Source organism: Leptodactylus fuscus, chromosome 3 (assembly GCF_031893055.1).
Source record: "Leptodactylus fuscus isolate aLepFus1 chromosome 3, aLepFus1.hap2, whole genome shotgun sequence".
Classification (NCBI taxonomy): Eukaryota; Metazoa; Chordata; class Amphibia; order Anura; family Leptodactylidae; genus Leptodactylus; species Leptodactylus fuscus.
In genome coordinates this window covers 6,953,775-6,980,751 of record NC_134267.1, presented here as the reverse complement: position 1 = coordinate 6,980,751, position 26,977 = coordinate 6,953,775, and the positions used below count along the sequence as shown (strand labels likewise).

The 26,977-nt window shown below is 45.7% G+C and overlaps 1 protein-coding gene across 1 annotated transcript in view; it reads left to right on the top strand.

The window, feature by feature from the left end:
• Positions 1–23,109, top strand: part of GTF2A1L (general transcription factor IIA subunit 1 like) — a 36,073-nt gene extending 12,964 nt beyond the window's left edge. The window contains exons 4-9 of the mRNA XM_075267043.1: positions 1,867–1,913; positions 5,058–5,151; positions 10,283–10,875; positions 19,189–19,428; positions 20,541–20,630; positions 23,002–23,109. Coding sequence (XP_075123144.1) covers positions 1,867–1,913; positions 5,058–5,151; positions 10,283–10,875; positions 19,189–19,428; positions 20,541–20,630; positions 23,002–23,109 — 1,172 coding nt within the window. The remainder of the gene's footprint in view (positions 1–1,866; positions 1,914–5,057; positions 5,152–10,282; positions 10,876–19,188; positions 19,429–20,540; positions 20,631–23,001) is intronic.
• Positions 23,110–26,977: the final 3,868 nt, after the last annotated feature.

The window sequence follows — 26,977 nt, the reverse complement described above, 5'->3', positions numbered from 1 at the left end:
TTATTATCCTATCTGCTTTTATATTAGATTTCTAGTAATCATAAGTATAGTGATACTTCATAGTGTCCTGTTCAGCAAGCTGGGGGGGGGGGGGGAGGATACGATGAATGAATTCATGGTGGAGTCTGAAGCAAAAATTCCACCATGTGAACTTACCTATGGCGTAGACAGTGACCTTATATACCGCTACCAACCCCCCTCCCCTCCACAAGGTCATAGCTAGGCCTCATAGGTCGTACAATGAAATATAACGGGCACAGTTATACATACACACATATATATATATATATATATATATATATACACACAAAGATAATGGCACAATTTAGATTTTTTTTTTTTTTAATAAAGTAACACTTTGTGCAAAGTTGACGTGAGGTTGCTGCAGCCTTCAGAAGACGTCCTCGGCTTCCTCGGTGCACCGCCTTCCCCCTCTATTTTCATAGTAATTTGTTTCAATTTAGTTCAATAATTCATCAAAGTAAATTTCGCTATTTATGAAGTCAAAACACAGAAAATGGGAAAGAAAAAACCTAATATGATTATTTATTGGGTTCACACCAAGTGCAAACAGCAGTTAATCTGAGCAGATGTGTTCTTGTAAGATCAGAGCGCGGAAGGAACGAGAAGGAGAGGTTCAGGGTAAAGTCTTAGCTTGTATAAATGGAAGAACTCTCTTATCTTCATTCATATTGTCTCTTTACTTTAACATGAGCAAAATTAGCAATTTTTTTGCAAAGTGTTTTTTTTTTTTTTCCCCCTCGATTCTTCATGTTATTGATATGAAGATGGAACCTTAAAGGGATTCTACCATTAAAATCAAATTTTTTTGTCAGTAACACGTAGGAATGGCCTTAAGAAAGGCTATTCTCCTACCTTTAGATGTCTTCTCCATGCCACCATTTTGTAGAAATCCCGTTTTTTGTCGGTATGTAAATGAGTTCTCTCGCAGCACTGGGGGCTGTCCTCAGCGCTCAAACAGCACTGGGGGCGTCACCAATGCTGTGAGAGAACTCTCCAGCTCCATCTTCTTCTGGAATGGCCTCTTCACGCATCTTCTTCCGGCGCTGGTGGTCCAACGTCTAGGCCTTTGGCAGAGCTGACTGCGCATGCCCACAGGCCACAAGAAAATGGCCGCTTACTTACTGTGTAAGTGGCCATTTTTCTTGTGTGTGTGGTTATGGGCAGTCGGCTCTGCCCGAGACCTAGAAGTTTGATCACCAGTGCTGGAAGAAGTCACGCAGAGAGGCCGTTCCAGAAGAAGATGGAGGCGGCGCTGGAGAGTTCTCTCGCGGCATTGGGTCCGCCCCCAGTGCTGTTTGAGTGCCAGGGCCCGCCTCCAGTGCTGCGAGAGAACTCATTTGCATACTTATGAAAACCAGGATTTCTACGGAACGGCGGCACGGAGAAGACATCTAAAGGTAGGAGAAGAATAGCCCTTCTTAAGGCCATTCCTACGTGTCAACGAGAAAAAAAAATAGATTTTAATGATAGAATCCCTTTAAAGGAATATTCCAGAGATTTTGCTATTGATGAGTTCTTCTTAGGATAGGTCATATATAGCTGGGCGTTGTAGTTCTCTCCTCTTATTCCATTGCCTTATAATGTCCTCTATCACATCGGAGCCTGGACATGAGCCTACACAGTATATATGTTCCTGAATCTTCTCCAGTTTACCTATAGCGGACTCTGGGGTTCTGCGATGATCTGTGCCCGGCTCTGTAGAACAGGTTGTGTTGCTGCGGCTTCGGTAGGCAGACATAATAATTCTTGCAAATTATGTTTTAAAATGTTATAAATAATAAAGAATAATAAAAGAATAATAAGAACGAAGAAAAATAATCCATTGTTCTCTCTTTGTTGAAGTTCTTCAAGGCGGCAGAAATCTATCAAACTTTACAGGGACTGACATGGTAAGTAAAATCCTGCTCATTTGCCCCTTAAATCTGAGAACGCTTCAATGGTTTCATTACACTATAAATTCCTCAGCGATTTATTAATACGTTTAGTGTTATTTTGGATGGTTTTATGGGCAGTTTTTTATATTATGATATAGGAAAGTATAAGGGGGAATTCATTCATTGATCTACTGTTCTTGTTAAACCTGAGCATGTGAACGTAGCCTGATTGTTTTCCGATCACAATAGAGTAGGTGCAGTTTTTGCTGGTAGCGGACAGCTGTCCATCACTTGTGCAGGCACTACAGCAGAACTCACAAGATTTCCAATTGTGTGGACAGGGGTCGGGACTTACGGACTGTTGTGATGTGTGGGGAGAGGAGGCAGAACTCAAAGGGCAGGGGTGGCAGGACTAATACTGGAGGTATTCCAATGTATGGATGGGAAAGGCATGACTTACAGGCTTTCCTGATATATGGTCAAGGACGGCAGGCTTCTAGATGTGTGGATTTAGGTGTAGGTTACAGGCTTTCTTGGTGTGGAGGAGGCAGGACTCAAAGGCTTTCCCGATGTGTAGGTGGAGGAGACAGGACTCATAGGCTTTCCTGATGTGTAGATGGAGGAGACAGGACTCATAGGCTTTCCTGATGTGTAGATGGAGGAGACAGGACTCATAGGCTTTCCTGATGTGTAGATGGAGGAGACAGGACTCATAGGCTTTCCCGATGTCTGGGTGGAGGAGACAGGACTCATAGGCTTTCCCGATGTGTAGATGGAGGAGACAGGACTCATAGGCTTTCCCGATGTGTAGGTGGAGGAGACAGGACTCATAGGCTTTCCTGATGTGTAGGTGGAGGAGACAGGACTCATAGGCTTTCCCGATGTGTAGATGGAGGAGACAGGACTCATAGGCTTTCCCGATGTGTAGGTGGAGGAGACAGGACTCATAGGCTTTCCTGATGTGTAGATGGAGGAGACAGGACTCATAGGCTTTCCTGATGTGTAGATGGAGGAGACAGGACTCATAGGCTTTCCTGATGTGTAGATGGAGGAGACAGGACTCATAGGCTTTCCCGATGTCTGGGTGGAGGAGACAGGACTCATAGGCTTTCCCGATGTGTAGATGGAGGAGACAGGACTCATAGGCTTTCCCGATGTGTAGATGGAGGAGACAGGACTCATAGGCTTTCCTGATGTGTAGGTGGAGGAGACAGGACTCATAGGCTTTCCTGATGTGTAGGTGGAGGAGACAGGACTCATAGGCTTTCCTGATGTGTAGGTGGAGGAGACAGGACTCAAAGGCTTTCCCGATGTGTAGGTGGAGGAGACAGGACTCATAGGCTTTCCTGATGTGTAGATGGAGGAGACAGGACTCATAGGCTTTCCTGATGTGTAGATGGAGGAGACAGGACTCATAGGCTTTCCCGATGTGTAGATGGAGGAGACAGGACTCATAGGCTTTCCCGATGTCTGGGTGGAGGAGACAGGACTCATAGGCTTTCCCGATGTGTAGATGGAGGAGACAGGACTCATAGGCTTTCCCGATGTGTAGGTGGAGGAGACAGGACTCATAGGCTTTCCTGATGTGTAGGTGGAGGAGACAGGACTCATAGGCTTTCCCGATGTGTAGATGGAGGAGACAGGACTCATAGGCTTTCCCGATGTGTAGGTGGAGGAGACAGGACTCATAGGCTTTCCTGATGTGTAGATGGAGGAGACAGGACTCATAGGCTTTCCTGGTGTGGAGGAGACAGGACTCATAGGCTTTCCCGATGTATAGGAGACAGGACTCATAGGCTTTCCTGATGTGTAGATGGAGGAGACAGGACTCATAGGCTTTCCCGATGTGTAGATGGAGGAGACAGGACTCATAGGCTTTCCTGGTGTGGAGGAGACAGGACTCATAGGCTTTCCCGATGTATAGGAGACAGGACTCATAGGCTTTCCTGATGTGTAGATGGAGGAGACAGGACTCATAGGCTTTCCCGATGTGTAGGTGGAGGAGACAGGACTCATAGGCTTTCCTGATGTGTAGGTGGAGGAGACAGGACTCATAGGCTTTCCCGATGTGTGGGTTTAGGAGTAGGACTCATAGGCTTTCCTGATGTGTAGATGGAGGAGACAGGACTCATAGGCTTTCCCAATGTGTAGATGGAGGAGACAGGACTCATAGGCTTTCCTGATGTGTAGATGGAGGAGACAGGACTCATAGGCTTTCCCGATGTATAGGAGACAGGACTCATAGGCTTTCCCGATGTGTAGATGGAGGAGACAGGACTCATAGGCTTTCCTGGTGTGGAGGAGACAGGACTCATAGGCTTTCCCGATGTATAGGAGACAGGACTCATAGGCTTTCCTGATGTGTAGGTGGAGGAGACAGGACTCATAGGCTTTCCCGATGTGTGGGTGGAGGAGACAGGACTCCATAGGCTTTCCTTAGTTTTAGGCAGGGGTGGCTGTAGGTTTTCTGATGTACGGACAGGAAAGCCATGACTTACAGTTGTTCCTGATATTTGGGCAGGGGTGGTAGTCTTCCAGATGTGTGGGTTACAGGCTTTCCTGATGTGGAGGAGGCAGGACTCACAGGCTTTACTGATCATCAGGCAGAGCCCACTGTGCATGCTGTGTTCGCCATTTTGCTGTGGTCTGCTACACAATTGAAAAATGTTGAACGGAGCTTGTGCAGTCGGCGTATAGCACAACGCCCAATGCCTACACAGAGCAGAAGATCAGGAGAAGATGCAAGGGGGGAGAAAATGAACTAAGGGGAGGCGAGAGGTGATGTGGTATAAATTTCCAGTTTTCCTGCATATGTTATAGTAAATTGGTTGGACCGAGGCATCCCTGGTCTCTGTCCTCTAAAAATTGGTGAGCAGGTCACGAAAATGTCGCATTCTTTAGCGTAAAGGGCCGTGCACTACATGCGCCAAACGTTTGGTGTAACATTCATTGGTTTCAAAGAAGAACTACATACAGTGGAACACGCTGGTTACTTTTGTTGTTATCCGCACTTTTGATCCCTTCACCATCACTGGTATGACAGGATCTCTATCCTACGGAAGTATTTATGAACATGTTGGCAATTCATTTATTTTGTGTCGCCCTATCACACCTATCAGACTATTAACCGTAACCTTATATTGCAACCCTTTATTTCAGAGCTCGGCTGGATCAGGCGGTACATTTACTTTGCCACCTGGCATCACGTATCCCTTTCACTTACCAGCTGGAATGACTGTACAGACGGCGTCAGGTGAGTCGGGACTGGCAGCGCTTATGACTTTAATGCTTTTAGTGGTGCCCTTGCTTTTAAGTATTATGTGTTCCTACTTACTCGCTGAAGATAAATTGTATTATTCTTAATACTAGAAAATTATCTGCCTTGGAGCAAGTTTCACTCTTGGCATCTGCATTGACATATTAAATAGTTTTCTTTTTTTTCCAGCTGCTAGCTTGTGTAATACAAAAGAAAAATCACAGACATAAGAGTTAACCTAGAAATATTTGATTTTTATGAGAGAGCTGTGCCGTGCCGTTGCTCTGTTACTCCTCCTGGAAATGGGAGAAGTTATTATGTGTCATTGAGGCATGTCCCGACACCGTCTGAGGGTTCACAGCACAATTTGTGCCTCTGTGCCGGGTCCGTTTATGCAAGGTGATGCTTTTTGTTGGCATTTTCTTAAAGGGATCCTATCATTGGATTCCCTTTTTTTTTCTAACACATAGGAATAGCCTTAAGAAAGGCTCTTCTTCTCCTACCTTTAGATGTCTTCTCTGCGCCGCCGTTCGGTAAGAATCCGGGTTTTCTTCGGTATGCAAATGAGTTATCTCACAGCACTGGAGGTGGTCCTCAGCACTGAAACAGCACTGGGGGTGTGGCCAATGCTGCGAGAGAACTCTCCAGCACCACCTCTATCTTCTTCTGGAACGGCCTCTTCACACATCTTCTTCCGGCACTGGTGGTCAAACTTCTAGGCCTTTGGCAGAGCCGACTGCGCAGGCGTGGGCCACAAGAAAATGGCCTCTCACCTGGTGGGGTTGTGAGTGGAACACATGTAGATAATATAACATCCTGGTGAGAGTGGCAGCGGTTCTATCAGCATACACTGGAGAGCTGGGAAATTAAATGGACAGCAATGGGGACCCAAGTCCCTTACCATTAGATCCACGCTCAATGGTCGTGCGGGTGAAACAGAAATCCAAATGTTGGTTGAAAAACCTTTTATTAAAGTATAAAAATAGTAGGCACAACTGGTTTTGAGCTCTAAGATGGCCCTTTCTCAAGTGCAAATTTCCAGGCACACATCGGGTCTTGTAATTTTATGCCCTTGTAATTTTGCACTTAAACGTCTATCTTGGAGTCTGAAACGCGTTGTGCCTACTGTTTTTATACTTTAATAAAAGATTCTTCAACCAACATTTGGATTTTTGTTTCAACCGCACGACCATTGAGCGCGGACCTTCTGGTACGGGACTTGGGTCCCCATTGCTGTCCATACTAACAAAATTGTGACCCAACTTGCTGCATTTTTGGGGAACGATGGCGTGTCTCAGTATGCCACTTTTTTAGACAGTAAACAGTGGTAGACAAGGTGGGCTTGGCCAGGGGCACCCCGGTTTGTTAGATTTACTCTAAATAGCAGTACAGGATAACAAAAGATTTGGGAAGATGATGCTCCAGGATTACTACGAAGGGGTACTGTGTCCCACAAGGGAGAGATGGCACAGGGTCTTATAAGACCATGCATGCCCTGCTAAGGATTCTGTGTAAGAAAATACCAATAATGACAGCTTCACAGTAGCGTTCGGGTTTCCGTTTTTCGGGTCGCTTTGGGACTCGAAAAAACGCAAACCCCCCATCTGCTCAAAAACGATTACCGGTACTTGCGGAAACTTGCAGACCTCGTAAACTATAATAGGGTTTGATGAGTTTAGTGCAAGACCTCATTGGGGAAAAAGAGCGCCACCTGTTGTCAGATAGCTCCCTATAGATTACTACCTGGTTGGCGAAGAAGCCGGAGAGGTTTCTGACTGCAGGGACCAGTTCCATTTAATTAGGGTTAATTGTATTTATGATCAGTGGGATTCCCAGCACTTGGACTCCTACTGATCCGACACAACTCATCAATTCAGCGGGGAGCTTCAGTCTCGGGATAACCCTTTGCTGCATTTTAGTATTTGCAAGAACACCACGTTATAAATTGAGATTACAACTTGCTTGATTTTTTTTTTACTACTTTGCAGTCCGTTGTTTGCTTCGGGGTAGGAAGTGACTATTTCAAGAACTTCTGGTAATATTTCTCATGTATTCGGTGTAATGAGATTTCCCTCTGCCTGAGCAGAGTCACTGGCGGCCTATATCGGGGGTTCATAGCACGCTGACCTAAGTCATAGATTAATTTGCAGCCATGTTTTACTGTAGGTGTGAATGTATAATGTATTCCCTTTCCTTACAGGTGGCGGTAGTGCATGCACGTTATATTTTCTAACATGTCTCTGTTACAAAGTAATTAAAAATCTATTCTTAGAACGTCTTTTATGTTTTTGCACAAATTAGTTTACAATTTTTGCAATTTTTTTTTTATTTTTTACTTTGTGTCGATTGGTTTCGATCTGGCCTTCAATGGGACTTTCCCAAATAGTCACTCTTCATTAAAGGGATCCTATCATTGAACCCTTTTTTTTCTCGATAACATGTAGGAATAGCCTTAAGAAAGTCTATTCTTCTCCTACCTTTAGATGTCTTCTCTGCACCGCTGTTCGGTAGAAATGCCGGTTTTCTTCGGTATGCAAATGAGTTCTTTCACAGCACTGGGGGCAGGCCCTAGCACTCAAACAGCACTGGGGGCGTCCCCAATGCTGTTAGAGAACTCTCCAGCGTTGCCTCCATCTTCTTCTGGAACACCCTCTTCCTGTGTCTTCTTCAGTCCTGGGTTTCAATCTTCTAGGCCTCGGACAGAGCCGACTGCGAAATGCCCGGGCCACAAGAAAATGGCCGCTTACATAGTAAGCTGGTGTAAGCGGCCATTTTCTTGTGGCCCAGGCATGCGCAGTCGACTCTGCTCGAAGCCTAGAAGATTGAAACCCAGGACTGAAGAAGACACAGAGAGTGCGTTCCAGAAGAAGATGGAGGCATCGCTGGAGAGTTCTGTCGCAGCATTGGGGGGATCCTATCATTGGATACCCTTTTTTTTTTCTGACTAACACTCTTACCTTTAGATGTCTTCTCCGCTCTGCCATTTGGTAGAAATCCGGGTTTTCTTCAGTATGCAAATGAGTTCTTTTGCAGCACTGGGGACGTCCCCAATGCTGCAAGAGAAATCTCCAGCGCCACCTCCATCTTCTTCAGGAACAGTCTCTCCCTGCGTCGTCTTCTGTCCTGGGTTTCAAGCTTCTAGGCCTCGGGCAGAGTCAACTGCACATGCCCACAGGCCACAAGAAAATGACCGCTTACACAGGCAGCTTACTGAGTAAGCGGCCGTTTTCTAAAAGTTGCCGTATTCTGACATCCGTAACATTTTTATACTTTCGTGTACGGACGATGTATGGGGTGTCTTTTTTTTCGGGGCCGGGTGTACAGGTTTGGATTTTTGTTAAAGGGGTTAAAATATAAATAAAACCTTATAAATTTGGTATCCCCGGAATTGTCCCGAAACATAGAATACAGGGGACAGATCATTTTGGCTGCACCGGGAACGCCGGAAAAACGAAGCCTGTAAGAAAATCGCAGAAATGCAGTTTTTCTTCAAATCCCTCCCCCCCCCCATTCTGAATTATTTTCCTGCTTCCCAGGACATTGTACAGAATAATTAATGGAGGCATCATGAAGAACGATTTGTCCTGCAAACATTAAGACCTCATATGGCTCTGGGAGCGGAGAAATAAAAAAGTGATAAGGTTCGGAAGGAGGGGGGGGGGAGTCAAAAACGAAAACCAAAAATAAAAAAAATGCAGTCGGCAGGAAGGGGTTAAAATATTTCGTCTCTGTATACCTTTTAGCTGACTTGCTTTGCAACAGAAATTTGTGCTGCAATTTCTCTGCACTTTGTCGCATCTTAAGACCGGTGCCCCACGGGATGTAAATGCTGCGGAGACACTGCAGGAAAAATCACGGCGTTGTACAGTGCAGGCAAAGTGAATGGGATTCCTGCGAATCCCATCCCCACTTTGCGGAAAAGATCGCAGCGTGGATAAATGCAAATCGCAGCATGTCAATTATATCTATGGAAACGCCGGCGGCTTTCCCGTAGATATAATGTTAAGAGAAAGTCCGCGGAGGAAAACTCTGTGAACTTTCTCTTAAAAGCGCTGCAGAAAGAACCACAAAGTGTTCACGCCGTGGTTCTTTTCGCAGCGCTTTAGGCTGCGATTACGGTCCGTGGGGCCTTAGCCTAAATGGGTTTTCCAGGACTTTTCAATTGATGACCTACCCTTAGGATACTTCATTAGTTGAAGATCCATGACCCCCTAGGACCTTTGCAGATCAGCTGCTTGAGTGTACAGCTATGTACCACTTCACAAGCCATGTGACGTCACGTTCATGGGTGAATGGGTCTGAGTTGCGATACCAAGCACAGTTGCTGTTCCGTTGTACGCTGCAGTGCTTGGTAAGTACTGAACAGGTTGCTGGGCTCACCAGTATCAGAAAGCGGTTCAGCAGGGGAGCCCAGGTGTCGGAGCCTCATGAATTTGCCACTAATGACCTATCCTATTTGGTCATCAATTTTTTTTTAGTTTAGGAAAGCCCCTTTAAAGGGATCCTATCATTAAAAAGCAATTTTTTTGTGACTAACACGTAGGAATAGCCTTAAGAAAGGCTACTTGTCTCCTAACTTTAGATGTCTTCTCCGGGCGGCCGTTCGGTATAAATCCCAGTTTTCATGAGTATGCAAATGAGCTCTCTCGCAGCACTGGGGGCAGTCTTCAGCACCCAAACAGCACTGGGGTTTCCCCAATGCTTCAGATAAGTCTCCAGCGTCACCTCCATCTTCTCCAGGAACGGCCTCACTGCGCGTCTTCTTCCAACGCTGGTGGTCAAACTTCTAGGCCTTGGGTGGAGCCGACTGCGCATGCCCGGGACAAAAGAAAATGGCCACTTACTTACTGTGTAGGCATTGGCATGTGCTGTGGGCATGCGCAGTCAGCTTGGCCCAAGGCCTAGAAGTTTGACCCCTAGTGCCGGAAGAAGATGCGCAGTGAGGCCATTCCTGAAGAAGATGGAGGTGGCACTGGAGCGTTCTCTCGCAGCATTGGGGACGCCCCCAGTTCTGCGAGTGAACTCATTTGCATACCGGTGAAAACCAGGATTTCTACCCCACGGCGCACATGCGAACTTAGTAAATTTCCCCAATACATATGAATATATTCCACGTTTTGTTTCCTAGGCCAACTTTACAAAGTGACTGTGCCAGTCATGGTGACCCAAGCCCCCGGAGCCCCCAGGATTCTCCAGCAGCCTCTTCCACAGTTTTTCCAGCATGTCGCTCAACCTCCCCGACCAACCCCAGGCGCCCAGTTTGGTGGAAGCGTTCCGGTTGGGCAGAGATGGCCGCAGCCGGCGCCACAAGTCAACAGGTCGTACGAAGCTGTAAATGGATGCGAGGCTGAAAGGCCGGCGGATGGTAATTTTGGGAATGCTAATGGAGAGTCATTTATTCAGCAGTCTGTTGATATGCAGAACCAGCAACTTGCGAGTAATGTGCTTAATCAGCCATTGAATGGTGTAAAACAAAATAATTTTAATGATATGCCACCACCGCTGTTTAGTCCCAAGCAGACTGAATTAACCTTGGCTGATAAGTCTGAATCTCTGAATAACTTAAACATGGCTCAGACAGTTCAAGGACAAGCAGACGGCTCGAGCCTATTGAAATCGCCGGGCGCTGATAGCGTGGTCGACCTGATATTGCTGGACGATGACGAAAACGAGAATAGAAATATACAGCTCGATAACGACCATGACAATATTCTAGATAAGGTAAGTTAGAGATCGCGGGGTGTATCAGATACAATATCCAATGCTATTTATCTTTGCATCACACCTTGGTCTCCAAGATACATAGTTGGATGTCTATGGAGGCCAGGGTTCACTTACTTTTGCATGTCCCCATAGCGGTCTATATGAGCGTTTGTAGAGCTCAGTGTACAAACACGCAGCTTAGTCACAGGCCACTGCTACCCCTTTAGGCTACATTTGCACCAATGGGCCCATACACGGGTTCACAGCTTCATACACGGATCTGTGATCATACACATTTGTGTATATGGGGCCATTACAATATAAAGGGTCATTGTGCTAGTCATGAACAACACACTGATAAAGCACACAGTCCTGTGCATGGAATCTCAAGCAGAGTTTACAAATTGCAGAAAAGCAAAAATGCAGCAAAATTTGCAACAGAAAGCTCAGCTTTTCTGCAATGCAGGGCCTCAGACTAGTATGGAATGTAGTACTAAGGCTGTATTCACATCGTACTGATTTATCGAGACCACCATTTTCCATACTGGTTTTGGTGCTTCCTGTTCTGTAGGAGTTTGCGCTTACTATATGACAAGGTGCGCACCTCAAATAAGATTAGGAGCTTTCTGACCCAAAACAGGAGTCTACTTTTGTACATGTCTGGCATAGCTTACACCTGAAAACTGGTATAAATGATAAATGTGATGGGGCCAATGACCACACCAACAGCACCACACCCCCTTGTGGGATACACGGTGTAAATCCTAAAAAGTCACAGTTTTTGTGCAAAAGATTCATACTTGTGACTTTCATGGCTTGTACATTGCTCTTTTGATGCATGAGCCTTGATGAATCTGCCACATTGTGTTTAATGTGGTCATGGAATGTATATGCCAGGAAAGTTCCTTGCTACTCGTAGACCTCCATTCACCTGACGGAGGCTTAAAGGGATCCTATCATTAGATACCCTTTTTTTCTAACACATAGGAGTAGCCTTAAGAAAGTCTCTTCTTCTCCTACCTTTAGATGTCTTCTCCGCCCCCCCCGTTCGGTAGGAATCTGGGTTTTCTTCAGTATGGAAATAAGTTCTCTCGAAGCACTGGGGGCGTCCCCAATGCTGCGAGAGAATTCCCCAGCATTGTCTTCATCTTCTTCTGGAATGGCCTCTCCCTGCATCTTCTTCAGTCCTGGGCTTCAAGCTTCTAGGCCTCAGGCAGAGCCAACTTCGCATGCTCACGGCCACAAGAAAAGTGGCCGCTTACTCAGTAAGCTGTGTATGTGGCCACAAGAAAATGGCCGCTTACACAGCTTACTGTGTAAGCGGCCATTTTCTTGTGGCCTGTGGGCGGCTCTGCCCGAGACCTAGAAGTTTTACCCCCAGCACCAGAAGAAGACGTGTGAAGAGCCCGTTCCTGAAGAAGATGGAGGTGGTGCTGGAGTTTTCTCTCACAGCATTGGGGACACCCCCTGTGCTGTTTGAGCACTGAGGACCGCCCCCAGTGCTGCGAGAGAGCTCATTTGCATCCCGAAGAAAACCAGGATTTCTACTGAATGGCGGTGCAGAGAAGACATCTAAAGGTAGGAGAAGAATAGCTTTTCTTAAGGCTATTCCTACGTGTTTGTCAGAAAAAAAGGTATCCACTGATAGGATCTCTTTAAAGCATCTTGCTGCCATGATGATCCCAAGGTCTGGCGTTACTGCGTAGACAGCCTGGAGTCAGTGGTATAGTCCCAGTACAGTGCCGTGACTGCAAGCAACTGATCAGCGGCGGTTCTAGGACTCAGACCCCTACCAATCCATCCAGATGATAGGCCAACAACAGCAAACTCCCGGCCATGCTCTGAAATAAACCACGAAGGTTTCTTTTGCAAGAACTCCTCCAAACAGTAAAGAACTGATACAGAAAGTCTAGATTAGAGTTGTAGAACTTTTCAGAACGGAAAGGCTTTATTTGCTGAGACCAGTAATCTGTATCCTACACTTCTGTGATGTTCAGCAGTTATCGTGACCAGGGCTCCCCTAATAAATATGTAAGACGGGCTCTAATATCCTTCAGATAAGCCGCTTACAAAGCTTTTCCTCCTTTTGCAGTTCCTCAGTGATAATGTAAGAGTTCACTGATTCATTGTTCTGTTCTTAACCTTCTGTTTCGCCGCTGTGCACATTGTAAACATTCTACGTTAATGCCGCTTAGAATATGTATTACAGTGTTGGTGGCAGATTTCATGGACGTTACTTTTTTGGCTTTACACTCCTTTCTGAAATCATATTCTTGTTTAAAGGGGTCATCCAGTTTAGGATAGGCCACCGATATTAGATCAGTAGGAGTCTGACTAGTCACATCCTCATCAACAGTACAAGGCTATGGAAGAGTATTGTCCCGGGTGCAGGGGCCGCTCCGGACAGCCCGGCGATGAGACTAGACTGCAAGGCCCACGGTGCAGGGGGCGCTCTGAACAGCCCAGCGATGAGGCTAGACTGAAAGGCCCACTTTTCTGAGAGTGAGAGATATTGGTGACAAAATTAAAGGGATTCTACCATTAAAATCAAAATTTTTTTCTCGTTGACACGTAGGAATAGCCTTAAGAAAGGCTCTTCTTCTCCTACCTTTAGATGTTTTCTCCGTGCCGCTGTTCGATAGAAATCCCGGTTTTCGTCGGTGTGCAAATGAGTTCTCTCACAGCACTGGGGGCGTCCTCAATGCTGCAAGAGAACTCTCCAGCACCGCTTCCATCTTCTTCAGGAACGGCCTTTTCATGCATCTTCTACCAGCGCTGGCGGTCAAACTTCTAGGCCTTGGGCAGAGCCGACTCTGCATGCCCGGGCCACAAGAAAATGGCCGCTTACTTAGTGTATAGACTTTTTGCACCCGTAATTTTGCGTCCGCAAAAATACACGCATAAGCCATTGAACTCAATGGCTTACTACATTTTACACGTGTAAAATGGACAAAATGAGCAGAGCGTTACATCGTGTGAAGGCGCCCTAAGACTTAATCTGTGGCACAGCCTTCTATGGAGACTCCAACGCAGATGTGAATCCAGCCTTAGTGATAACATCTGTTGACCTGATTGCTTACCTATGGGTACGACCGAGAATGCAGGAACTTTCTACAGTCTAGTCTGGGACTTGCCAGAAGCCCAGCCATGACTTCCTTATTGTGGGCAGGAACATTACATGTATGAGAATATAACCCGACCACAATAAGGACATCATGGCTGGTTATCAGGAGGACACTACATGTATGAGAAGGTAACCTGACCACAATAAGGACATCATGGCTGGTTATCAGGAGGACACTACATGTATGAGAAGATAACCTGACCACAATAAGGACATCATGGCTGGTTATCAGGAGGACGCTACATGTATGAGAAGATAACCTGACCACAATAAGGACATCATGGCTGGTTATCAGGAGGACACTACATGTATGAGAAGATAACCCGAGCACAATAAGGACATCATGGCTGGTTATCAGGAGAGGACACTACATGTATGAGAAGATAACCTCACCACAATAACTGACTTTCTAAGTCCCAGACCATAGCCTTTTCCTGCATTCATGATCATATCCATTGGCCACCAATCAAGCCAAAAGATGTCACTTCTAAGATGATCAGAGAAACTTTGTTTTTCTTCGTTCTTTGCGGCCTTGCTTGTGCAACACTCAGGAGGGCCAGGGCTGGTATCACAGGTAATATTCGATGTGGACGGCTTTCAGGGGATTAATCCTGGGTCCCAAATGTGCACAAACTCTCCTTTTTGATGTCCCCGACTACCCTCCCCTGCGTGATATCTGACAATGACAACAGACAACCAGGCTTCGGGGGTAATCGTTGCTTTTCTTTTTACTAGCAGGACAAAGTAATACAAATGTACATATGGAGGACTTCTTCACATACAATACAGCGATCTTTGTAGGTAGTGTCCAATTAGCAGAGGATGGGGCAGAATGCTTTGGATAGTAGTTGCTTGGCAGTTAACTTGTATATACTTGTAAAGATGGCCTGTATCCAGGGGGTTAGTCCTCACAAACTGGGTACACGTATATAGAAGAGGAGATACAATTCGGCAATGGGAGACCCTCAATTTCTGCCAGACTAGCTATGGGTTTCTTACTATAGATTTGTCCCAAGGACTTACTTGGATAGCGATATACGTGTGAGGTCCCAGATGTACGGATAAGACAAGTCCATCAACTTCAGCGCTTGTAAGATTAGAGCTTCAGAGGAAAACACTCTCTGAGAAGGGCCTTGAGGACAGAGGAGAAGGCATCTCTGCTTGGTGTACCCTGATAGTGGGCAGCCATCATCCATGCTCCATGTGCTCCGTCTGCTAGCTGTCTCATGTCCTAGACTTGTAGCCCCACACCAAAGAAATCAGCCAAAAACGTCCCCAACCCCCTCTAGAGGGGTGGTCACTCAACTCTCCCCCCAGGCCAGTCAAGGGAGCCTGATTGGTCCTGGAGGTCAGCTAATCATAATGGACACTCCCTTTACAGTAACAACTCAAATTACAATGGCAAAGTATAGGCAGGTGCAGTTCACAAAAACATCCACAAGATGGCGCATTAATAGACCCCCTGTGTGCTGGCTCTGGAAGAATAGAAATATATAGAAGGAATGAAGGGGGAGGAAAATATTTACCTTATATGAAAATGTCCATGCTATCTCGGTCTGCAGTAGAGCGAATTGGACTAGCAGTACCGGGACATTACACTTGCTTTTATACGGGAGCATAGAATAGTCTTTTGTTTCCCTCAGGACATGTTCACACAGTCTTGTCTTCGGTCCATGTTAAGACATAGTAATGAATGCTAAAAGCGAACAAAATGGATTGCGGTGTTTTCAGGACATTGAGGAGGTGGATACGGTTGAGTTCCTTGGGACACAGCAAAGATTTCTTGAGAAATTTCTCACTTTTATTTGTAACATGAGACAAATAGGATGAAGAGAAAGGAGGAGATATCTGAAGGCAGTGCTGGGATATACACCGTATAGATATATTTGATGTTTTTGACTTCTGATGTAACGCTTAGTGCCAATCCTTGAGAATTTTCTATCTGTCTTGTAGAAGGTGAGTTTCTTTTTCGCAGGTTTTTGCATCTTCCCGTCTCTGATACAATATTTTATCTCTGTGCCTTTAGTATTTTTCAGTGGTTTTCTCATATTCGCGCTCGGAGCTCCGCGTATTCAGCCATGCAGACTTAAACCTGAGCTGACAACTCTCCATGTAAATTGGTTTTTAGAAGCTTTTGAGAAATGAGTCTGTAAAAGTCTATTGATTTTATTTTGTTTGCCTTTTTGTGGATCTGCGAGTCTCCTTACGGACTCTTTATTTTTCACCGTTTGCAGTTTGTTGGTTTGAGAAATTGGAATAAGATGTCCCAGTGGCCGTAAAAGACCCATTAATGGGGCACATGGATTAAATCTATGAGGATTGCTGTCTCGGAGCCTGATCTGTTTTCAGATCCTTCTCTTCATAGTACAGTATGTTTTATAAAAGAGACGTTCTATATACGGCTTCATTATAGACTGGGAGGATAAAAAGGTCCAAGTGTCTGTCTATAGGAGTATGTTATAGTGTACGGTAGAGGCCCAGTTTGTATCCTTGTGGTTTCTGTATATAAGTAACGCGATAGATTGTGAAATGATATTTAAAGGGATTCTACCACTAAACTAAAATTTTTTCTAATGACCACGTCGGAATAGCCTTAAGAAAGGCTATTCGTCTCTTCCTTAAGACGTGGTCTCCGCCGCGCCTCCGTCTTGAGCAGCAACTCTGCCTCTTCTGTCTTCTGATGCGGTCCAACTTCCGACGCCTGCGCAGTAGGCTCCTGTATTGAACTACAAGTGCGGCCTCCCAAAAATGGCCGGCGGCCATTTTTGGGTGGCCGCTCTTGCAGTTCAATATAGGAGCGGCCGGTGGCCATTTTTGGGTGGCCGCTGTATGCTCCTGTATTGAACTGCAAGAGCTCTTGTACGTCAATACAGGAGCCTACTGTGCAGGCGTCGGAAGTTGGACCGCATCAGAAGAGGCGGAGTTGCTGCTCAAGAAGGAGGCGGCGCTGGAAACAGCTCTCGGGCAGCAATGGGGACGCGCTCACCGGCGTTTCATCGCTGGGGCCCGCCCTCTTTGCTGCAGAGAGCTCATTTGCATACCGGTTAAAACCGGTATTTCTACGGAACGGCGCGGCGGAGACCACGTCTAAAGGTAGGAGACGAATAGCCTTTCTTAAGACTATTCCGACGTGGTCATTAGAAAAAAAATGTAAGTTTAGTGGTAGAATCCCTTTAATAAAATACAAGTAAAGCACATTTTGTCTAAGGGTATGTTCACCCGCAGCATAAATATCCCAGACTAATATGGACAAGAAATTCAGAACAAACAGGATTTGTCCTACGTTTTCCAAAAGTTTTTTTTCTAGCTCATCGTCTGCAAACCGGATGTGAAATGAATATACTCTTGAGTCTTTTTAGACCCCAGAATATACTAGGTGGCGGCCCAGGGACCATGTAAAAAATAACAAATATTAATATTCTCCTTCCCTCATCTCTGATATCGTGACCCATCTGCGGTGCTCCAGCTATACAGTGCACCAGACAGGGACAAATCAAATCAAAAAAGCTTTATTGGCATGTCCGAATAGACATTGGGCATTGCCAAAGCAAAGAGAGTGGTGAGTATGGGGGGTGGGGTGGGGTGGGATGTATCGGGGCGGATAGGTGATTAGAAGGGGCAGTAATGGGGTATAAGAGTCCATGGGGTCTCATCTTCCCCTTAGTTCGTGGCAGCTGGACACCTATTGGGCAGGACTCCTTTTCCCCCAGTAGAATGTAGAGTTTCCTCTTCTCGTCTGGGATGTGGACAGAGAGTCTTTGGTAGTAGACGGCCCTCACAGCTGAGTATTTGGTGCAGTGTAGCAGGAAATGGGCTTCGTCTTTCACGGCCCCCTGGGCACAGTGTTGGCACAGTCTGTTCTCTCGTGGTTTGTACACCTGCCTGTACCCGTCTCCATCTCCAGACTGTGGGTGCTCAGTCTGTACTGGCTCATGGTCTGTCTGTGTTTGGGGTGGAATATCTTCTCCAGGTAGGTGGCCATGGTGTAGTCCCTAGTGACATCACATCTATACAGGCTGCAGTGCTCCATGAAGTGACATCACGTCCATGCAGGCTGCAGTGCTCCAGGAAGTGACATCACGTCCATACAGGCTGCAGTGCTCCAGGTAGTGACATCACGTCCATACAGGCTGCAGTGCTCCAGGTAGTGACATCACGTCCATACAGGCTGCAGTGCTCCAGGTAGTGACATCACGTCCATACAGGCTGCAGTGCTCCAGGTAGTGACATCACATCTATACAGACTGCAGTGCTCCAGGAAGTGACATCACGTCCATACAGGCTGCAGTGCTCCAGGAAGTGACATCACATCTATACAGGCTGCAGTGCTCCAGGTAGTGACATCACGTCCATACAGGCTGCAGTGCTCCAGGTAGTGACATCACGTCCATACAGGCTGCAGTGCTCCAGGTAGTGACATCACGTCCATACAGGCTGCAGTGCTCCAGGAAGTGACATCACATCTATACAGGCTGCAGTGCTCCAGGTAGTGACATCACGTCCATACAGGCTGCAGTGCTCCAGGAAGTGACATCACATCTATACAGACTGCAGTGCTCCAGGAAGTGACATCACATCTATACAGACTGCAGTGCTCCAGGAAGTGACATCACATCTATACAGGCTGCAGTGCTCCAGGAAGTGACATCACATCTATACAGACTGCAGTGCTCCAGGTAGTGACATCACGTCCATACAGGCTGCAGTGCTCCAGGTAGTGACATCACATCTATACAGACTGCAGTGCTCCAGGAAGTGACATCACGTCCATACAGGCTGCAGTGCTCCAGGAAGTGACATCACATCTATACAGGCTGCAGTGCTCCAGGTAGTGACATCACATCTATACAGGCTGCAGAGCTCCAGGTAGTGACATCACATCTATACAGGCTGCAGAGCTCCAGGTAGTGACATCACACCCATTTAGGCTGCAGTGCTCCAGGAAGTGACATCATGTTCATTTAGATACAATATCACATGACCATAACAACAGACATTGCACAATCCTGTTACAATGCGTCCACATGGCTATACCACAACTGGCTACCATAGACCTGTATCATGATGTCTCCATAGGTTTGTTGTTACTACACAGAGTCAGGGAAACTTCCTCTTGGCAAAAGTATTACAGTTTTGTTTAATGTGATAAAGCTAGAGCTCTAGTAAGAAGGTTGTAGGGATCACAATCTGCTGCTTTTCTTTCCTAGATGCCTACTGTAGAGAATCCGATCGCTCCCAGTGACAACGATATCATACAAGTTGATGGAGCTGGAGACTCGTCTTCTGATGAAGACTTAGGAGCTGTCAGAGATGTGGATGAGAATGAGTTTCTGGGCATTATTGACAACGAAGATCTCAAGGCTCTGGAAGAGGACGATTCTGGGTCAGACAATTCCAGTAGTAACAGCAGTGATGATGAGGATCCGAAGATTGACGTGATCGAGGAGGTAGACTCCATGTTCTTGTGTTAGATTTTATTGGGGGATTCCTCTCTGAAGTCCGCCTAAAATCTGATGACAGTCCACACCCTGTGCATGCATGTGAAAGGGGGGTCTGCAACTCCATTTATATTCTATGCGAGATTCCCGCACAGATTTTTGGCTGCGTCACTGTCGGAGGTGCAAGGCCCAAAGCTTTGTGCTCTGACTGCGGTCAGACCCATCAATGTGATGCCTATCCTATGGCTGAGGGATAAGTATCTTTGATGGGACTACTCCTTTAAACTCCCGCTGATCTGTCCATTTTTCAGCAGAGGGGGCAGGTTTTGGATAGTAGGGAAGTGCTCAACAATCTTTTGTTGCAGCAGGAGCCTCCCCCCACCCCTACCTACCCTAGTGGACAAGACTCAGGACAATGAGGAGGAATGGTGACATAACTAATGTCCTAAGATGCTCAGAGAATATTTCAAGGGACCCCAGGCACCAGTACAAGGGTCACGCGACTCCTGCCCGGCCTGGCGAGATAGCCACTACGAACCACATTCAGATAGAATGAACGGTGGGTCATGGAGAAGTTCATTGCTTGATGGAAATAAAAGCGAATTGAGAGCTTACCCTTTCATTGCCTGCCTAGATATGGCTACCGCCTGCCCTGGTGTACTGGTGGTCAGAGGGCCACCATGATGGGAATGTTCCTTTAAGTTAAATTTGACATTGGTTATTATTGGCATTCCCTCGGGTTGATGGGACCTTTATAAGAGTTTCACTTCCTTATGGTTTATTATTCTATTTCCCCCCAAACTCTTCACAAATTTAGGCGATATTCACAAGATGAATGGGGGATTCCTGACTTTTTATTGCAAATCACGAGCAACACTGTGGGTCTTTAGCTTTACAAAACGATGCCTGATAATACTATCGGTGCGTTCAATGTCGGCAGGGGTGAACCAGTGGTTTCTGCCGCCTGAGGCAGATGTCAGAAAGCCGCCCCCCCTCCCCCGGTCGCTTCAGGTCGCCTCATGGGAGGTTCGGCTCTGAATGTCGGGTGGATTATCTCTGACCGTATTTTTCCAGCTCTAAGATCTGCAAATACTAAATTATTTTTGCCTTTCCTTCTGTAGGATCCTTTAAATTCTGGAGATGATGTGAGTGAACAAGAAGTTCCAGACCTTTTCGACACCGATAACGTTATTGTTTGTCAGTACGACAAGGTATTTCTGCTATTCAATAAGAGGTTAACTTACTACTGATAGATTATGAGACAGTACTGCTATCGATGTGACAGTCTATATAATGCTGAGAGCCGCATCTGTACAGGGTACCTGAGTTTCTGTGAGAAGTTGAAATATCTGCAGGGTCTTGCTGGGCAGTCTTTTCTAGGACTGTATAAGTCTTCTTACATGATGTCCTATTAGTTTTTCTGCTGCTAATAGTTCTTTTATGGTTGCACAATGTGTGTACAATAGGGAGCAGTCTGTCCCCTCCCCTCTGCATTATAACGTCTATTGGTTTTATATGCAATTCTGCCAGGAGTAACTGTAAAATAGCTTAAAGTGTAGGACGCAACAAGGTTCTGTAAAATAGGAGACAAATAGCTGAGAAAAACCCAAATAGATCTAGGAATACTGGACTGCAAATATAGGGCATGATGCAGCTAAACAGATCCCTGAAAGATAAATCACAGCTGCTTACTCTCTGTGGATATGGTGATAAGTGTCTATATTTACACAACCCTTTTAACCCCTTCCTGACCGCCCATTGGGTTTTTATGTCCGGATAGTGGTTTCCTTGGACGTAGCGGTACATCCATGCAGTTTTCAGCTGCTGCACGAAATTGTGCAGCTGCTGAAATGGGGAGCTGGCTGTAACTACAGCCGGAGCTCGGCTAGAGAAGGCAGGGAAGGTTTATCTCCGTCCCTGCCTTCCCGATCGCTCAATGAGCGTTGTGTGCACAGCCATGGGTGCCGTTATGATGCGGCTTCCTTCTGACCCGGTGGTCACGTGATCTGCTGGGATCGGAACCTGTTAGAACTGGTGGATCCCCAATAGGTCTATTATTACCTTGTGGATACAGAATGTAAAATTTAAAAAAAAAAAAAAAAAAAAAAAGTAATAGAAAAGTTTAAAAATTTTAAAAAAATAAATAAATAATTAAAGAAATAAAATAATACATGAATAAAACGCCATCATCACAGGTTCTAGCCCCACCCCCGAAGACACCATACAAAATAAAAATTACTGTAAGAGAGGAAAAACAATTAAAAAAAAAGTTTTTTAGAAGAACTTTGTGCTATTGAATAAGAAAATAAAATAAAAAAAGTGAAAAACAGACACATTTTCACTCCTTTTTTGATTATATTTTCCCAGATATATATATATATTTAAAAAAAAATGCAAAAATAAAAACATAAAAATAATTCCCTATGTGTCACCCAAAGACGTAGAAATTAGTTGAATAACACAAATGATAAAAATGTTATAGCCCGGGGCAACACGGTGGCTCAGTGGTTAGCACTGTAGCCTTGCAGTGCTGGAGTCCTGGGTTCGAATCCCGCCAGGAACAACATCTGCAAGGAGTTTGTATGTTATCCCCGTGTTTGCGTACTGATAGGAAAAAAAATGTACATTGTGATCCCTATATGGGGCTCACAATCTACCAAAAAAAATGTTATAGCCCTCAAAACGGAACATACAAAGAACCGGAAAATGTATCTGGTCCTGAACCAGAAATTGGCCTGGTATTCAAGTGGTTTAACAAGACTACTTTGTGAAGTCTGTGCTGCGGAGTAGGGGCAAACTGTGGCGGAAGCAAGCTGGGGCATTATGGCTTAGCAGCAAGGGGGTCCTCGATAAAAGGATAGCCTACAGGGCAAGGGTTAGCAGACGGTCCTACCATCCCACTCTGCTCCGCATCCATGGAGTAAGCTTAGTTCATCACGTGGGTGCACAAGTGATGGGTGATAGCAGTGGTACCGCAGGGTGTCTGTATATGGTGGGGTGTGCAAGGACTGAGTCTTGGGCCCACCTGGGGATTTACCAGCTCCTAGATGGGCCAGTTCAGATCCTGCTTATAGCCTATCACGTTGTGATGTAATATCCCAAAACCGCTTCTCTTGAAAATCTAGTTATCCTGTGATCTGGATATATCCAACCAGGAGGAAAGGTAAGGAAGGAGACCTTTATATACGTCAGGAAATATTCCCGTCTATCACTAGGTTCACACAGACAGTCGGACATGTAGCCCTAACACTCCGATACAGAGTCTGCCGGACGGCCCGGGCTCACATGAAGCCCCGCTCTTCTCGCTGTGAATACACGGCCCGTTCTCTGTTTTTCTCAGTATTTCTTATTTTCCCGAGAGGTGAAACAAAAACTAAATAAATCTGTGATTCAGCAGCCAAATTATCGAGAGACTTTTAGGATGTTTGCTCGATACAACAAAGCGATAAGCCGCGCATCTTTAGAGAATGGATTAACGTTGTTTTTTTTCGGCAATAACCGCCGTAAACCTAAATTGCTTCCACGGGAAATGTTCGGGGATAACTTTCTTTTTTATTTGTTTTTTTGTTTTTTTTTAAACAGATCCACAGAAGCAAAAATAAGTGGAAGTTCTACTTAAAAGATGGAGTCATGTGCTTTGGAGGAAAGGATTATATTTTTTCAAAAGCCATCGGAGAGGCCGAATGGTGAATTTGTACCACGCGCCCATCGCAAGCTCGCCCAAAAACCAAGGCATTAATCCTTAAGCCTCTCGTATATAGATATAAGTTTATTTTCTTGCATTAGTTGAGATTTTTTTTCCTGAGAGCTGCCGAACCTTCCTTTGTTTTGGAATGGACGGTATGAAGGTTTTTCTCAGTGAATGTTCAGAATTGAACCCTGTTTTTTTTTATTTTAATATCTATGTAGTTCCCGTATTCTTCGGTAATTCATCTCTCAATGCCAAATCCCTCATAGAGTACAAGGAGTTGCCCCATGTTCAGACTATATAATTGATGACCTATCAGTTAAAGATCGGCAAGGGTCCAACACCCGGGCCCCCAGCTGATCAGCTTTAAGGACTCCAGTCCTTATCAAGCACAGCGTCATACAGTTATACAGCGGCCTTGCTTTGGTATCAGTGCAAAGCCCATGGATCTGAGCTATGAGCAGACGATGTGATCGATGAACGTGAGGTCGCACAGCCTGAAAATAGAGCGCTGCCCCAACTAATCCACGGGGCACCCCAGTGTCAGACTCAAGAAGTCGTCAATGGATAGTCAGAAATCCTAGTAAGTCCTTGAAAACCCCTTTACTGGTACAGTCCAATGAAGCCTTTTTTTTTGTATTTCCACTTATTGTAATGCTCATATAGCTATATAGAATACTAGAATATTCTATATAGCACTATATAGCACTTGCTATACTACAATAGCGCCTCCTGCTGTATACTTTGTCCACCTCCAGTATATGATTGGTTTGGGTGCACATGCCCAGTTTTGCCTCTCACTCTCTTTGTTTCTCAATCCCTGTTGTTAAGAGCCCCTTAAATGGATTTTCTGAGACATCAGTACGGGATCGGTGGGGGTTCAACACCTGGGACCTCCACTAATCAGCTGGATGAAGGGGCTGCAGCATTTCCGGTGAGCACTGCGGCATCCTCACTGATTACCAAGCACAGTGCCATACATATTGTAGACGCTGTGCTGGGTATTGCTGCTCGGCGCCATTCACTTCAAAGAGACGGAGTTGCTTGCTTTAATATATGAACGTAACATCGGCACAGAAAAGAGGCCGCAGCACTTGCGAGTACCATGGCCTCTTTGAACAGCTGATCAGCGGGGGTCCTGTGTTGTCCGGGCTTTGGCCTATTCTCAGTGTAGGCTATAAATATAGGATCGATAGAGGAGGCGACTCCTGGCCACCAGACCCACCGTCTGTATAGAGCCACTTCTGGTGCCCGTCTAGTACACAATATGAGGCCGGTGGCGGAAAGCTCCGTCTTTGTAGTCAGTGCGAGGTGAGCTGCAGGGAAGACGTGGAGCAGCTCAGAGCAGACAGAGCTTTCTGATACTGGACCCATATTGTGTACAAAACAGGTACTAGAAGATCCTGCCGGGTGTCACCCCCCCCCCCCCCCCCCCCCGCCCTATTGATCCTGCACCACCCCTTTAACACTTGTTCAGTATATCAGGAATCTCAGGTAGGTAAGTGAGAAAAGCAATACCGAGCGTGTGCGTCCACCTTCCTTTGTTTACAGACGACATTAAGTCTATTCATACACCAATCTGGTGGCGCTATTATATAATTTTAGTAATTCCTGGAAAATTTAGAGATAAAAAAGAATGACTTTATTAAAAATAAGTGTAAATGCAAAAAAAAATGTATATAGTTATGGGCTGGATATTGTGGCTGCGCTGAGCTGCGAGGAACGCTCCCCTGACAGTGCAAGGCTATGATAGAATACTGTCAGGGGGGCGTTCCTCACAGCCCAGGGATGAAGCTGATCTGTAAGCCCCACCCTTTTGACATAAATGTAAGCCCCACCCTTTTGACAGAAATGTAAGCCCCACCCTTTTGACAGTGGGGAGATATTGGTGTCGAAATAACCAGCACTGATATCTCCACCACTGGGGCACATACCGGGCACTGAATCCAACGCACGGTCTGCCTTGTAGCGGTATATAATGCCGCACCTCTATGAGGCTGTGTAGGGTCGTCTGTAGCTTTATATAGAGAGTTTGGAGTTCTATTAGAACTTAGAGTAAAGATTATTACATAGACCTTTATCATCCCAGAATACTGGACCTAGAAAAGACACCGTGTTAAAAATTCACTTTCATGTCGCACATTTGTCCTAATTTTTCCGCGCACGCGGCTCTCGGTGAAAGCTTCCTACACATTCTGGTTTAATCCTTCATCTACAAGATTTTTCTTTTGCTGTAAGAACAAAGTAATTGCGATGAGGGCTGAGCTACTGATCAGCCGGCAAGTTACAGAAATATATATATATATGTGTGTGCGCAAGTTCTCTTCTAAGTTATTAAACATTCTATCGAGCAGATTATCTGTATGGTTTGTTTTCCATGGTATCCGGAAATTTCAACAACTCATTGTGAAAAGGATTGCCACCCAGCTTTCCTGGAGTCTTGGAGTAAGTAATCTAACTAGTAAGGTGGAATTCAGATGGCTGTCCTATATCTGTACTAAACTACAGCGGCAACATCACCGAGGCCTATGCAGAAAAGGATGGAGTCTATGGAGCGTCTTAGATTTTGGAGAAGAGACCCAACTCTACTGAATCACTGAAAGTTTACTTGGAATCTCTTAGTGATGCAGAACATTAAACATGACCTTTATTAGACCTCTAAAACATGGCGAGATGTATCGCAACCAGAATACAGAACAACTCCAATACCTCAGTGGAGAGGAAACAGTCAAAGTCAGACGCGGAATAGACTCAAGGGAGGTCGTGACGCGGATTGTGCATCTATATGTTCTGCACTCACCCTGGAGCTCTACACATGGCTACCATCTATACAAAGATGGGCCCTAAAGCCCGGACTGGGTCCCTGCACCTACACCAGACTAGCGCTGCTAGAAAGCTTAGTCTGTTGATATGTCCGCTGAGGAATCTAGCCACATGGTAGATGAAAAGCACGGGGCTACTTACTGTTTAGGGCTAGCTGTGGGGCAATCTTTGTAAGGACGGGAGTCATCTGTGAGGATCCTGGGTAAGGCCTCGTTAACACCTATGTTGGTATTCTGCATGAGGACCCCCCCAGAATGGAATATAGAACGCAACTGCAAGCAGTGTGCCAGTGAAAGCACACGGACTCCATAGACTATAATGGGGTCCGTGTGCTTGCCACCAGATCTAGAAAGTTGCCAAAAAAGTGCCACAATTTGGTGCATTTCTGTTTCACGATGGTACATCTCAACCCCTGCGCTCCAATGCACAGATCTTTGTAATGATCTTTTTACTCTTAGGCAGGTGACGGTGACGCCTATAGGAAAATCACTGATCGGGATTCTTTACTGTAAGAGCAGTGAGGCTATGGAAGTCACTGCCGCAGGAAGCGGTGATGGTGGATTCACTGTGCAAGGTCCAGAAGGGCCTGGATGCTTATCCTGAACGGAAAAATATTACAAGTTACAAATTTTAGATTTTGGTAACAAGTTAATCCAAACAAGTTATTTTTATGCTGATTGCCAGATTTGGAGTCAGGAAGGCTTTTTTTCCCCCCTGACTTGGGTCAAGGGGCATATGAAATACAAAAGGAGAGACACCGAGGGCCAATATAGTGCAGTATTGGGTACACTGAGATGGAATAAGATTCACTGGTGAATGGCCTCTTACCTTCTGGCGTTGTGATAGGTCACAGCAACACAACAGTATAGAATTAGGCCCAAACGATAAAGGGGCAGCAGCTTTCCCATCGCGTTAATCAAGGTAACCAAGATAGTGTGGACATCAACAGTACAGAGTCCCTCAAGGTCTAAACCAGTGGGGTTAGGAGGATTTGCAGTTGCGCTGATATTCCGTTCGGGGGGATCTTCCTGCAGACTCCTTCCGGAC